The following is a 16,032-nucleotide window of genomic DNA, read 5'->3' as shown; positions in this document are numbered from 1 at the left end:
TTCTATAAATGTTGTATTGTAATTTAATGCACATATTTTATTATTACTGTTATTTATTTTTCTTATAATCAGTTAATCAATCAATCAGACTTATTGCTATAACACTTTTCATACAAGCAAACTGTAACACAAAGTGCTTCACACATTAACCCCCCCCACACACACACACACACAAAGTAATAAATCTCTTTGTAATCAATAAAAACACTGAGAAAAAAACGCTGTCTCATTAATTTGCACTGGAGGCAGAAACAGAAAAAGATGAAAACTAAGAATAAGAAAAAGATATACCAAATATATAAATAAATAGTAAGTAATAAAACAAATAAAAATAAAATAACAAATAAAGTCTATAAATAGATTATTATTATTATTAATAATAATAATAATAATAATAATAATAATTTATAGAAGTATATAAAAAATATTAAAAGCCAGACAAAAAAAGGTCATTCTTGAACTTACTTTTAAAAATATCAGCACTCTCTGCTAATGATAATAATAACTGTTACCAATTTCCCTCATTATATATGACAAAATGAAAGTTTACGGGTCATTCATGCTTCACAAATAGAAAAAGATAGTTAAATTAATAAAATAATATATGTATTATTATATTATATTATAATATATTTAATACAATATAATATAATAATATAATATAATATAATATAATAATATAATATAATAATTTATTTAATATAATATAATATAATATGATAAAATAATATAATATACTATTATATGATATAATAAAATAATATAATATTATATAATCAAATAATATAATATAATATACTATACTATTATATAATATAATAATATAATATACTATTATATAATATAATAAAATAATATAATATAATATTATATAATAGAATAGAATAATATAATATTATATAATAGAATAAAATAATATAATGTACTATTATATAGTAGAATAAAATAATATAATATACTATTATATAATAGAATCAAATAATATAATATTATATAATAGAATAAAATAATAGAATATTATATAATAGAATAAAATAATAGAATATTATATAATATAATAGAATATAATAATAGAATATATATATATACATAGACATCCACAATAGAAATCATACAGTTTGAATACCTCCGTGCTTTGTAAACGCCCATTACCAGAAGACTACACTACCCATGATTCCTGTGCTGTGGTATTTCCGGGTAGGTATTGCTGACAGCCATATTTGATTCGATTATGCTGTTCTAGCTGCGACAACCAGTTTAACCAGTTCTTGACAAAAAAAAAAAAAGAAACGGTGTCTCTCCTCCACTAGCAGTCCGACATTACGGTTCCCCGGCGACGATCTCCATCTGCATTCACTGTAACGACCCTTTACAACCTGTAGTCGACGATGAATCCCGAATAGTAAGTGTTTTAAAAGCGATTTAACGGCAGCTGTCAGCGTTAGCCGGGGGAAGCTAAGCTACCGTTAGCCGACCGGTAGCCTGTGTGTCAGCTGCTTTGTCTCCGCCTGCTAACGTTAGCCTAGCTGCTAACGTTAGCCTAGCTGCGGCTGGCTGCGCGCACTATCGAATGACAGCGCCGATGTGTGTCGCTGAGCTCGTCTTCGACAACGTTTCCCGGTCAATATAACACCGATTTAATCGATCCGTTATCAGCGCGTCGCCCGTGATGTCATCTCCCGCGCACTTAGAGCAACTTAAACGGGAGCGTGCTAACTAGCTCGTGTGCTAACCGGAGAGCTACGTAACGTTAGCCGCCACTGGAGGGTTGTTGTTGTTGTTGTTGTTGTTGACACATTTTGGACAGTTTTCCAGTTTAAGACGCAATAAAACATAAAGTTTATTACAATGTGTGTGTGTGTGAGTGAGCTGGAGCCACAGGAAGTCACTACAATGTCAGTGCAGTCAATGTGTTTATATATGGATCGATATATTGATTGATCTGACTGAGGGGGTTAGTGGTGTGGGCTCTTCAGAGTATCAGGAGGTTGGGGGAATATGTCCGTCATAACGTGATAGTAACTGTGGTTGTATTTTATTTATTTTATTTTATTTTATTTTAATCTTTGTTTCACCAGGAAGTCTCAGTGAGATCAATAATCGATGTTACAGGAGAAGAAGAGAAACAGAAACTACTCAAACACAACCGCATCCTCCCTCCGTCACCACCACATCCTTTAATCTGTCATATTATATTAAAAACTGTGAGCTCAGGAACACCAGAGATTATTCCCTTTATACATTTATCTGTATTACGTCTTTTTAAAATAATTTAAATAATCAATCAGCTTCTTTTTTAGGGTCAAATTCAGTTTTCTTGTCCATTGTTCTGTTACACAATTAACTGTAAACCAGTGCTCCTTATGAGGCACTTTAATGTACCAGTGGATATATAACTGTTGATTATAATGAGATTCATAAGATCCAGAATAAGTAAATGCAGTCTAATGTTATCTGTAAGGTAGCTGGTAACTACCGGAGCCGAGTATCGCTTTATAAATAACAACGTATAAGGTCAAATAAGCAGAAAAAGGTGATAATAAAGCTGTTTATCACACATTTAAACACACATTGTGATAATATCGGCATTAATTGTGCCGCTCTGATACCTGAAGATATTATAAAATAGAGCCTTTTCAGTGGTATTCTGTCACTGACGTATCAATAGTGGCATTAATGTCATACAGTACTGATGTTCAGTTGTTTACTTTATCTTTATTTTCTAGAATTGGTTGTTAATGTAGCATAAATGTTCAATTATCTAACATTTAACGGCCTTCTGAGTACGTTCGCATATTTCTGTCGCCGCGAAATCTATTTTTATTGCTGCTCAAGTGAAATGTTTCCCTCTTGAGTCGGTCCGAATATAAATCCTCACATTTTTTGCTAAAACAAAACCTAAATTATTAATCATGTTATCAAACTGTTAATGTTAATCTTCTGTTAGGGACTAAATATTAACACTATTATATAGTATGTTGTAACTAAAAGTATTTAATGGATTCTTTATTTTTTATTATAATATGTTTGCTCTCTCTCCATTTTCTTAACTGATGGATTCATCCATAATTAAAACTAAATGTTATTTGTGGTTAACTCTATTAACTGAGGCATTAAATCGCGCCACCATGATGATATAGCATGGATGGAGCATAGCAATGGTTCTTCTTAGAATTAACTTTGCTTTATTATATTGAATTAAATAACTTCAAACAACTCAAATGTCATTAAAGAAAACATCTGAGCAAAGTAAACAGGATTAAAAACATACATGAGTCTAACTAGTTAGTGTTATGTGATTATTTTAAAGGTTTTAATAATAGTTTTGTGTTAATAATGTTTCCCTCCTCTTTTCCCCACAGTGACTATTTATTCAAACTGCTCCTGATCGGTGATTCTGGTGTCGGAAAGTCTTGTCTCCTTCTCCGGTTTGCAGTAAGTTTTCTGTTCTTCTGCCTTCTCACTGTCAGGTATCAGGTATATCTACCACCCAGACCCACCGTGTGTGTGTGTGTGTGTGTGTGTGTGTGTGTGTGTGTGTGTGTGTGTGTGTGTTTTATCCCAGGATGACACGTACACAGAGAGCTACATTAGCACCATCGGCGTGGACTTCAAGATCAGGACCATCGAGCTGGACGGAAAGACCATAAAGCTTCAGATTGTGAGGAGACCGTAGTGTCGTAGGGCGGTGATAAACTTTGGATCATGTTTGTGTCGGTCGGACGAAACACTGACTCACTCTGCTTTCTCCCCCCCTCTCTCTCCCCCCCCCAGTGGGACACGGCCGGTCAGGAACGGTTCCGTACCATCACGTCCAGTTACTACAGAGGAGCTCACGGCATTATAGTAGTTTATGATGTGACAGATCAGGTCAGTGCTACGTTTGTCTTCATGTTTGCTTCACTCAGAGCTCCCTTAAGAGAACTACAACTCCCAGTCATCATCCAGTCACACAGTCAATCCTAATGAGGATTTAAGATAAGATTAAACAACACTTTATTCATGGAAAATGAAGTGTAACAGCAGCAGAAGAAATAGAGCAGATAAAGGATGAAAACGGAGCTAATTGAATAAAAACATAAAGATTACACCATAAATAAATAATAAGAAGCTACATACAGTTAGAAATGAGGATTTTGAGCATTAAGCAGGAACTGAAATATGAAAGCTTATATACAGTACAATACCACATGAACTGGCCATTAATCAACATAATGAACAGAACCCAACCAATAATGCGGTTTGTTCCCTCATCGAGGATGAAAAGGTTTTTTTTTTTACTCAAAACAATCAGGAGAATTGTCAGTTTGCCAATATTTGTGAGTTAAAACAGCATAAACAAACATTTTTTAACCCTTCAGGCGTATAATAAGTGTCTGACAAAAGAAAAGTCCACATTTCTGTTGGGAAGGAGAAACATATCTGCTTTTAAACATTGTGAAAGACTCAGATATCAACAGGTTTTTGTAGTTTTATATCACAACGTTGAACTTTTAAAGAAGGTGGTTGGACGAATGAAAGAGGGAGGATGTGTTCGCACAGTTGAGCGAGTCAGAAACTTATAAAATAAAACAAAATCCTCCTTTGACGCAAAGACAGGACGTACGGTACGGCACTAACAGTAATCACAGTATGCACAGCTGCATGTAAACGGGATTAACCGCTTCGTATATTTTCAGAATAAGGCCAAAAACTGGAATATTATGTGAGACATCGTCAGTATGAAAGTGTAACTGAACCCTTCAGTAGATTCTAATAATTGGTAATAATGTGAATATGAACAGCAGCACAGACATTTAATACAGTTTACAGCTCTTTAACGTGCGTCCTGTTTGTGCTTCCCTTCCCTCAGGAGTCCTTCAATAACGTCAAACAGTGGCTACAGGAGATCGACCGCTACGCCAGCGAGAACGTCAACAAGCTGCTAGTAGGCAACAAGTGTGACCTCACAACGAAGAAGGTCGTGGATTACACCACGGCTAAGGTGAGTGGACGTCATGGCAACGCTTGTGCGAGACACAAACAGTTTTGATTTAGTGATCTCCACGTCTGTTTGTGCTCGTCCTGCAGCTGTGTGACAGTCGAGTTCTGTCGCTAACAGGATAATGAAATGAGGCTGTACCGTCACAGCCTTGGAAATGTGATGAGCTCAGTCTTTGTTGCGAGATATCAGCGAGGAAAACATTTAACTGCAGCTGCTGGTCAGACGGCCGGGTGAACTGTGGAGAATCGCTCCGTGAGCCACGTCGTGTTGGGACTTTGAAGCACAGTGTTTGGGTTATGTATTTGTATTTAGAAAGTACTGACTGGTTGACACACTCAGGAACAACATGAGGTAAAGGTGACGCCTCAAAATGACCAACTGAACCATTTTAATGAACATTTCCAACAACATACACCAGGTGCTAAGCAGGTATTCAGTCGGCCTGTTGGGCTCACAGGAAGCAGCAACCTAGATAACTCTATTTATAACTAATAATTAGGGCGGTGGCGGTTAATCAAGCTTCCAATCATTATGAAAACCAGATAGTTAACAATAATTAACTGCCTCAACCAGGCTGTGGCAGGTTTAGTTCGAGGAAAGATGAGTCAGCTTTATTTGTTCAGGGCAGTCTGTACAGTTAATATGACTCAGCATTAAGACTGGAAACTATACCTTTAACTCAAAGTCAAACTTTCTTTTTCTGGAGCTTTCAGTTACTCTCACAGCAGCAGTCTCTGTTTGCTCTCTGTGTGCATCCACTAAAGAAGACTCTGAGATTCAGTTGAAAGCTCTGGAAAATGCAAGCCAGTAGACACAGAAGATATTTGTGGGTCATTTAACTCGCTGACTCCGACTCTACAGGATTATTGGGCAGATTTGGGATCAGATTCGCCCCTCCTGACCGTCGTGGAGCGGGTCTGAATAGAGTCTAGTGTGACATAAACTTAACATTACCGACTAAATCAGAGTCTCCCTGCTTTCAAATCATGAATAATGTTTGAACTTGAATCAACACTCCAGCGTCTGCTGAATCAGCATTTTGTAATCTGCGTTTTTACAGATAAAATATAAATCTGTTGTTATGTTTGAGGTCTGCCACGTTTTAAGTTAAGATTTAAAAACTCTTCCAGTGTGCATCAGACAGACCTTTTTAAAACCAGTAGCTCCATTACGCAGCAGTTCTGGAGCTTCCAGTCTTCCTCAGCAGATAGTTTCCATTTGCTCTCCTGGAATTTATTTTATTCAACTCCTCCTTGTTGCTCCCATTTCGTTCTCCAGGAATTTGCCGACAACTTGGGGATCCCCTTCCTGGAGACCAGCGCCAAGAGCGCCACCAACGTGGAGCAAGCCTTCATGACCATGGCGGCCGAGATCAAGAAGAGGATGGGCCCCGGGGCCACGGCCGGCGCCTCGGAGAAGTCCAACGTCAAGATCCAGAGCAAGCCCGTCAACACCTCGTCCGGAGGCTGCTGCTGAGACCCGAAAACAGCCACGACCTGAATCCACCCCGAGCCCACGACCAGTCTCAATGTTACCATGCTCCACAGGGAAAGAAAACCAGAGAGAGAAAGAGAGAGAGAGAGAGAGAGAAAGAAAGAGAGAGAGAGGGAGGGAGGGAGGGAGGGAAAGACAGGAAGACTTTGAGTGGACCGGTTTGTAATTGTGTGTGCAGCTACAACACCAGATTCCCACCACCCTTTCAAAGTCAGCAATTGGACGGTAAGCCCATCCATCCCCACACAGAACACACTGGGCAGTTTCTTACTTTATCAAAACACACTCATACTGGAAAAAACAAACAAAATGTAAACGATTTTTAACAGTGTGTGAAGTTAACCAATGAAAGAGAACACATATACAGCTCTTCTTCTTCTTTTTGTTTTATTATTATGTTTGCCCCACCCTTCCTTCGAGTTTGTCACTTTTTTTTTTAACTGAAAAAAAGACACCCCCCCCCAACTCACATAAAGTTGTCTTTATTCAGCTGTTGTCTTTAACAGCTTAACTCGGGCCCCGAATCTCCTCCCGTAACACGAATTAGTGAGCACTTCAAATGAAGCACATGCTTAAACCAGCATCATGCATGTTCAGACCTGATCACACGCTCCCTCCGTGGCGTGCGATCGGCCCGCCGTCACCAAGCGGCTCAAACCACACCCAGGAAACGCTCCCAAACCGTTGTCACCTGCTCCAACTTCACAGAGTCGCCCCCTAAAAAAAAAACGACGTGCCAGTGCCTTTGTGGCAGGAGATTTACGTGACATTTATGCCTTCGGTGCTCTCGTGTTGTTGGCATATTTTCCCCCTTGTGTGCCCGCCGCAGTCGTGACTTCTTAAAGAATCCACTTTGTATGATAGCAGTTAACATTCCTGTATATATCTATATTCGGCTCTGTGTGTGTGTGTGCTCTGCTGGTGTCCATGATACAATAAGCATGTGCTACATTGGGAGACGTGACGTCAGCCGTGTGTATTTTTCTCTGCTAATGTTTCTCAACCAACAGCACAACAACCGACAACAGGAGAAAAAAAGAAATCACCCATCCCAGCTCGAGAATAATCTATAAACTGTATATATTTATACATAAATGTAAGAAGTGATTTGCAAAATTGTGTAGAGAAGCAAAGTGAAAGCGAATGACATGATAAATAGCTGGAATTAGTAAATCTCGGCACGTTGATTTGTGGCTGCGGACATGACATTTTTGTGGCACAATGTCTACTATTAAAACAATGAAGGAGATCTTTGATAACCGCTGGTCCCTGATGCTGTTTTTATTTATTTCTTTTTCCTCTGCACACTTTATTCACACTCGTTGTCCGGTCTCAGTTCCACCTCTTGTTTCAGCCGTTTTCTTCAGCGGGGTAAGCTGAGAGGAATGATGATCTTTGGCCTACATTTCTCCGGCTGTAAGTGAAGGCTTCTGTTTGATACAGCAAGCTTGTGTTTTCACCCGTTCACCAACAAGAATGTGCTACTATTAACTCACCCTGAAGTTAAAAGTCACATTTCACAATATAAGTAGAGTCGTGAACATAATATATAACGTGTTCTGTGGTTTGCTGGATCTTTAAAAAGTCTTAAATATGAATTTAAGAGGTCTTAATGGATTGGATTAATGAATTTACTAGGAAAAAGTCGTATTGATTCTGTAACAACTACAAAATGAAACCAACATAGAATCAATATATTTTCCTTCATGTCCTTTGTACTTTTTTGTCAGTATGGACATAAAAAAGCTCTTAAATCGTCTTTAACCTGTTGAATCCTGCAGAAACTCTGCTTCCAGTAAAGAAGCCGGTTCCGTTCAAAGGCCTTGGTACTATATCTATATCACTGGTTCCCAGTAAGGATTCATGTATTATCATTTATTAAACTGACTCAGTGACATATTTCATATTAAAACTGTACAATAAACCCAAACAGTGAACTCAGTAACTGCAGGAAGTTTATGTAAAACCAGAGATTTGGATGAATTCTGAGCAGATTGTTTCCTGTTTAGGGAACTTTTGATACCATTCTATGTCTGTCTTATGTAGTTTTTTATTTTAAACAATGATACGGACTTAACTGGCTTCTTTTTAATGACAAATTCAGTATTTTATTGTCCCTGACGCTTGGCCATTGTTTTAATTTATACTTACTTTTTGTGGCAGAAGTGAACCAGATGCTGCGATGTCGTCCTACTGTGTATATGTTTTACGTTTTCTAGCACGCCTTCAAATCAAGAAGGCCTCGCGACGCCCTGTGACGTCCAGGTTGGGAACCATTGATCTAGAGAACCGGCCTGTGCATCATCAACAGAGGGTTACACAATACACAACAACCTGTAGAATATGACTTTGTTGGGGTTTTTTTTTTTTAAACGTTTTAGGGTCAGAACCAGTTTTATTTTTGGTCCAAACGGTTCAAAACTAGTCGGCTCCATGAAAGTGTTTCACAAGAAGATATAAAGACTGAAAATACAATTTTGAACAAATGTGTTTATTTGTGCTGCACACTGATAATTCTATAAACGCTATTTCCATCTGTAGTGACAAAGTCATCCTAAAAAACAATATAATATTGAAATTACAAAGTTTTTAGGATCATTTCTAATAAAAAAAAGAAAATATCAAAGTTAAAAGAGGCGTCATTCTGGACTCTCACATTTTCAGATACTATTTAAACAGCAAAGGTCCAATCGAACAATACCAGAGAAAAACAAGACATCCTCAAAGGCAGAAAGTCTGGTTTTTATGTTAGTACATGTTCTCAGTTTCTATACATGTAAACTGTTTATTATAATAATAATAAAGGAGCTCCACATCCTCTTAAAGTCAGTTTTATTTATGTGACACAATATCTCAAACAACACGCCAGAGTTGAAGTCTGTTAACACATTTCTAATTTCTACGGTAACATTCAGCTGGAGAGAATCCAACACAATCATACAGGTAACCTTATTATTACAGAGTCCATAAATCAGTACATTTAAATGTATATTTAAAACAACAGATAAAGGAAATGGTAGAGAAGATTTAAAAAGGTAAAGAAAAAGTGCAAGAAATTATACAAAAGATGCTTTAATTTGATTTATCACATTTACTGTATATTTTAGTGTGTATATATATATACTAATTACCTTCTATCCTTAAAACTTCTTAAAGTATCACAAGTGAAAGTACTCATAATGTAGAGTGGCTACTGTCAGTGTTACACTGTTATAATATTGGATCAATATTATTATTGATGCATTAATATCTGAGCAGTACTTTAATGCTGTTGTTGGTTAAGGTGGATCTAATTTTACACACACACACACATATATATATACATACACTTAATTTGTAGTTTAATCTGTAACAATTTCATCAAATTATATGTGTTGTGTTGTTGTGTAAAAAGTAACTGTAGCTCTTAAGGACAATTTTGATTTATAAACATTTCAATAAGTACAGTACTTAGTTACTTGTAAGTCCAGTCCAGCAGATATCTGTTATACACATTATATAAACATTAAAACGCCACTGAACTGTCCTGATGGTGGGACATGAAGTTACAGCTGCCCACCAGCAGATGGCGCTGTTGGCTTCCTGCATACACAGCAGTGCTGTAGCATCAGCTTATGATGAGACGTTTTTATCTACAGAGGGAGCGGGTCCTCTTCTGGCGGAGTCTGCCATGTTCCTACGGCAACAAAACAAACACTGACTCTAAATGAGACTGTTGGTGTTTTTCTGTGCGTTTCACAGCCACGTTAGTTTCTCCTACACACTTCCTCTCTAAACGCCACTAAATCCTCCAAACTGGGAGTTCATGTTTGCTCGTAAATACTTAAATACTTTTACATTCTACAGCCGTGTATTGACAAGAATCTGGTGCTACAATACGTATACAGGGATTAGGATTCATGTAAGCAGGGAGATATATTGTAAATGATTAAAGATCTAATTTTAGTAAAACTGTCATAGTGTAAAAAAACACACCACAGTCTGAGTTGAAGCATTTAAAAGTATTTTCTAACGAGGGAGGACGAGTAGATGGATTTTTAAGGATTTTAATGTTTGCAGGCACACAGACTATTTGTATATATATGTGTTAATAATGTCAGGAGGGCGTCTTTAACTCCGGACTGCAGGTCTGGTAAAAACTGCCAAAAAGCGTCGAGTTTGTGTTCATAAAGAGGCTTTTCTGTGCGCGCCCCTCCTCCCTCATTTACCAGCACACTCTGATTATATTAAGCAAGCATCGTAAAAAAAAGAAGCAGGGAGTCTGAGGTCAGCCCCCAACCCCCCCACCCCGCCTACACTGAGGCTGAAACCCCCCCCCCCCCCTTCAATCTGCTTTCAGCTGCAAAACAAAACACACAGCGAGCGAGCGAGCCTCCCGCTGACAGAGGAGAGAGAGATGTTTTGGTGTGAAGGAATGGGAGGGAGCAGTGCTGGAATGAGGCGGGGTGGGGGGGGGGGGTCTGTTTGTAGCCTGTTGCCGGGTGATGAGTGGCGGGGCGTCTGTGACAGCTGCAGAAGCCGAAAGCCTTTCAACCCCGCCGCCACCGCCGCTACTGCTCCTGCTGCAGGAGGAAGAGGAGGAGGAGGAGGAGGAGGAGGAGGAGGGAGGTTGTTGTGAAGTTCAGTCTCACAGTCAGTCTGCTGCTCACCAGCTGATCTGTCTGAAGGCTCGCTGTCACAGAAACACACACACACACACACACACACACAGACACACACACACACACACACACACACAGACACACACACAGACACACACACACACACACACACACACACACACACACACACACACACAGACACACACAGACAGACACACACACACACACCAACACACAGCCACCCACACACACAAACACACAGACAGAGACACACACAGACACACACAGACAGACACACACACACACACCAACACACAGACACACACACACACACACACAAACACACAGACAGACACACACAGACACACACACACACACAGACACACACACAGACACAGACACACACACAGACACACAGACACACACACAGACACAGACACACACACAGACACACACACACACAGACACACACACACATACACACACACACACACACACACACACACACACACACACACTGCAGGCCTCATTAAAACCAGCAGCACGCGCCAAACTGAACGTGCTCCACTACAAGGCCGCATTCAAAACCTTTAAACGTACAATATGTCATTTAAAGGGGGTCTCTCACATCTAAGCAATTACAAAATATGAAGCTTTATGATGTCGTGAAGCAGCGTGGGATCATGGGAGTTGTTGTCTTCACCACCATTGTTCGGATTCCTTCAGTGTTCGTGGTTCAGGAGGTTTCTACCGGGAGACCCGATTATCCACAGTGGTCTTTAAAGGCTTTAAAGGTCCAGTCTGTGGGATTTAGTGGCGTCTCGAGGTTAAGCTGCAGATCACGTATCATCCTCCCTTCCCAAGGAGAAACTACGGTGGCCACGAAACACGTGAACGGGGAGATGGATGGACGCCCGCTCTCTGAAACCACAGGCTGACTGTTACCTCCTGGTTCGACCTGTCTCTGCGGGGAGGGAGTCGGCTGTTTGGGGGATGTCCACGAGTTAATGGCCTTTATTCTTGGTGGTTTTACTGTTTTAACACTGTAAAACCTGATGAGTTAGTTCAACTCAAACTGTTTGAGGAAACCAATTTAAGCTTTAAAACATTTTTGATTTGAGTAAAAGTAACTTGAGTATTTAATGTTAAGGTAAATTAAGTTAATTGAAGTTACACTCAAATGTTTATGTTTAAGATGTTTAAATCTCAATAAAAACAAGTTGGGATTAATTGATTATCAAAATAGTAGCCAATACATTTTTTGACATCTTTACACTTCATTAAGAATTATTTGGATGAATACTCAGGCTTATTATTAATTTAAAAAAATGTTTAATGATTTAAAGTCAACTTAAATACAATTAGTTGTAGAATTATATGAAATAATTAAAAGACTGCACACATTTAAGTTCATGTTTGAGTTGGTTGGAGGTTTAATCCATGTGAATGAGTTTGGAGGATTCATTTATTTTATTAAGATGCGTTAAACAGCGTAAATAAGACAATAATCCATCTTTTTGGTTTAAATCAACGTACACCGTGTGGCCAAAAGTATGTGGACACTCCCGATACACACACCCTGAACTTCTCCCAGCTGACGACGTTTGAGTTGTGTTGTTAACTTTATCACCGTGTGGGTCTAAAGTTTATTCAGATATCGTTTAACGGTGGCCAATCAACTCAACGACTACGTTTACATGCACAAAATATCCCAGAATATATCCCATATCCCCAAATGAATATTCCACTGTGCATACCTAATGTTACTGACGTTACTGGACATCCTACGGAGGAACTTCTGTTCTGGTTGTTAAACGTACAATATGTCATTTCTGCCACTAGGGGGTCTCTCACATCAGAGCCCAGTTATCCACAGAGGTCTCCTCCTCTCCAACACAAACAGACCCGCTGAATAAAACCACTAAACCCACTGAATAAAGCAGTTCCACCTTAACAATCACTGCTTCTCCCACGCTGTTGGACAGACAAAGGACGTCCCGGAGGGGCTGCGAGCCGAGCTGCTGCTAACGTTAGCTCAGCTTGTTTCTCTGATAACTTAAGATCCAGACGTCCGATGACTAAAATCCTTCATCCGGTTCAAATCTAGAGTTAAAAAGCACCAAGATCTAAACAGTGGATGGTAACAATGTGGCTTCAGACTGGATCAACAGTCAATGTATGACAGCTTCTGGCAGACAACCACAACGCTGACGCAGGCACAAAGGGGATAGGACACTGTCTCTGTTACTCAGATCTATCTCCTCTAGATGTTAACTGGTGCAGAGAAACACCGGGCCTGATGTGATTGGAAGCAGTGTGAACAGAGTGTGAAACTACCTGGCTGCCTTCAGTAATCCGGGTTTGTTTGACGGTGTGGAGCTCAGAGTGGTCGCAGATGGGATTTCCATATCTTTGCTCACGTGTTCATTTAAAGGGGATCAGCTGCTGGTGCTGGGTTTTTCCTTCATTCTGACCATCTGGCTGCAATTATGGTCCCGCTCTGCCTCAGCAGCACATCAGTGAACAGCTGCCTGCACGAGGACATCGCTGCTTCCAACCAGGACTGCACACTGATGATGAAGATGAAGCTCAGTTTTTTTTTTTTTGGGGGGGTTCTGCTATAAAGAGAAGAAACAGCTGCTGCCTGCTTGGTCGAACTCGTCCGACCAGTTTAACTTTCCTTCCTGTGACGTCGGACTATGAAGAGAGCTCGAAGGGTGAACTCGAGTTTGACGTCAGACTTTAATTTGAATTTACAAAACTTGGCTTTAGTCCTGATAACTCATCTTGAAGTCACTTCGTATCCTCACCAATACCAATAAAAAGCTTTATTCATGTCTGTAAGTTTGACATATAATAGCTGAAAAGGTAAATGTTGTTGCACTTGGTGAACTTTGACTTGTTAACTTGGGATGAGACAACCAGGATCACTTTCAGAGCGGTTTGCTGAACAATATTGTGTTATAAAACTTATAAAACACTAAATAATATAATCTAATACTGTAAAAATGAGCCTCAGATTTGTGACACGCTGACAAAAAGATTCACTGAGAGCCAAAATAATGCACTTCACAAATGAGATTTCTAACTTTTATAATAACTTTATATATGTATATATATATATATAGGCTGTCTCTCTTTAAAATAGACGAGAATATAGCACAGAAAGGTAACGTTTGCTTTATTTGCTTCATTTTAATTGTACGACACAAACAACTTTATGTGTTCCTTAAATCATATTAGGATATCACTCCTTGGTGTAAAGGAGGAATAACGAATGCTAATAGATCAGCCAGACAACAACCAAGCGAACAAATAAATAATATTAAGTTGGTTTTAGGTTAAAATAAACAAGCTGGTGAGAATAAATGAAGTTGTGAGTTTTCTGACTTTAACGTTCACAGCTGACAGTCGAGTCGCTCTCTGCTCGGATGTGAATAACTCGAATGCTTCACATAGTTGTGGTCGTTCACTCTGCAGGAGAAGCAAGAAAACAGTCGTACGGATGAACAGAAAACGCTGCACTGACTCTCCACTGCGGGACCGAACAGGTTATAAAGTGTGTGCAGCGATCAGCAGGCTGACAGAGACGTCTGAGGGGTATTTACTATGAGAGAGGCGGACCCGGCGTCAGTGAGTCAAACAGCACTGTTAGAAAAACAGACCCACTGATGAACCTTTACAGGAGGCATGAAGTTTATTACATCTATTACTACACACCTACAGTGTAATTTCACCAAAATAAAAGCAGACTAGTGGTAGAATAACTACTAATACTAAATCCCTACTTTACTTTAATATTGTTTATTGTAACTATTGTACTTTTTACTTCACTACATTTGTCTGATAACTTACTATTAAACATCTGAGTACTTCTTCCACCGCTGCATGTGAGTCTGACCTTTGACCTCACCCAGTTACGCCTACGTTTTGCTCTGTGCTCCAATAACAGCTGAGCCTCAGTCAGGTCAGAACTTCGGTGAACTTTCTGTGTTTAAAAGACAATAATAATAATCATAATAATAATAATGCTATCAACTGAATCTTTTATAATTCAACCACATTTCTTGATGGTTAAAAGATAAAAGAGACATATTTAGTCACATCTTAAGTACAGTTTGTCAACGAAAACCTGAGCACGAGGACCTGCAGGTTGAACACATTTATCTCTGGATCATATTCCTGTTTCAGTCTGAACTCTGGAGAACCTGATCAGCAGCAGCAGTTATTATTATTATGGACTGTTTCCTCTCATCTCAGGAAACCCGCCTGATTTACATTTTATTTTTGTAACATTTGAAAGGTTTGCGTGAAATCTTCCAGACAGTTTTCCAGAGATAACTGGAAGTTTTCTTGGAGCCGAGCGTCGGCCACAGCTTTCTGTGCTCTGTCTCCCGACTGTCTGAATGAATAAACCCACCGCAGACTGACTGCGCCAGCACGCCGCTTCTAGGAACTTCTGCTGCTCATCGGCCATTTGAAGTAAAAACACTGTTTCATAACTTGAGACAGATGGAAAACAATCTCTCCAGAGGGGTTTAAAGGCACTGCAGTTAACAGTTAACAGACCATTAACCCGAAAGAATAATCAGGAAGTTCTCTGAGGGAAAAATAAAGAGCTTGTGGCAGAGTCAGTAAGATTTATGGGATTTTGACAGTTTTAGTAACTTTAGCCTTTGTTTTAAAAGCACCAAAAGACCAACATAACAGGACAAATATAAAATAAAACTCACCAAAACCGACTTAATTAGTTTCCAACAATCACCAACTCTGGTTGGGTGGAAATAAATCCTTAGTTTCCAACAAATATTCCTGAACAGAGCTGCAACGTAAGCTAACGTCAGTCCTACAGGGCAAATGCTCCTGTAGAAGTTCATCCACTGACAGTAGTTGTTGTTTGTTCCACTAACAGTAGTTGTTGTTGTTTGTTCCACTAACAGTAGTTGTTGTTGT

The 16,032-nt window shown here is 39.2% G+C and overlaps 1 protein-coding gene across 1 annotated transcript; it reads left to right on the top strand.

Annotated features, from left to right (window-relative positions):
- The first annotated feature begins 1,221 nt into the window (after positions 1-1,221).
- On the top strand, positions 1,222-7,737 carry rab1aa (RAB1A, member RAS oncogene family a). The gene is made up of 6 exons (XM_051386463.1): positions 1,222-1,402; positions 3,363-3,435; positions 3,566-3,661; positions 3,775-3,870; positions 4,853-4,984; positions 6,263-7,737. The coding sequence occupies exons 1-6, from the start codon at positions 1,389-1,391 to the stop codon at positions 6,458-6,460; spliced, it is 609 nt and encodes a 202-aa protein (XP_051242423.1). The 5' UTR covers positions 1,222-1,388; the 3' UTR covers positions 6,461-7,737.
- The last annotated feature ends 8,295 nt before the right edge of the window (positions 7,738-16,032 follow it).

Source organism: Dicentrarchus labrax, unplaced genomic scaffold (genome assembly GCF_905237075.1).
Source record: "Dicentrarchus labrax unplaced genomic scaffold, dlabrax2021, whole genome shotgun sequence".
In the NCBI taxonomy this organism is placed as follows: domain Eukaryota; kingdom Metazoa; phylum Chordata; class Actinopteri; family Moronidae; genus Dicentrarchus; species Dicentrarchus labrax.
The sequence above is the reverse complement of the archived record's forward strand: the minus strand, read 5'-3'. Positions and strand labels throughout refer to the sequence as shown.

Coding starts and splice junctions, on each gene's coding strand:
- rab1aa (XM_051386463.1), top strand. Junction 3,662..3,774: donor AGACCATAAAGCTTCAGATT/GTGAGGAGACCG, acceptor TCCCCCCCCCAG/TGGGACACGGCCGGTCAGGA. Junction 4,985..6,262: donor TGGATTACACCACGGCTAAG/GTGAGTGGACGT, acceptor TTCGTTCTCCAG/GAATTTGCCGACAACTTGGG.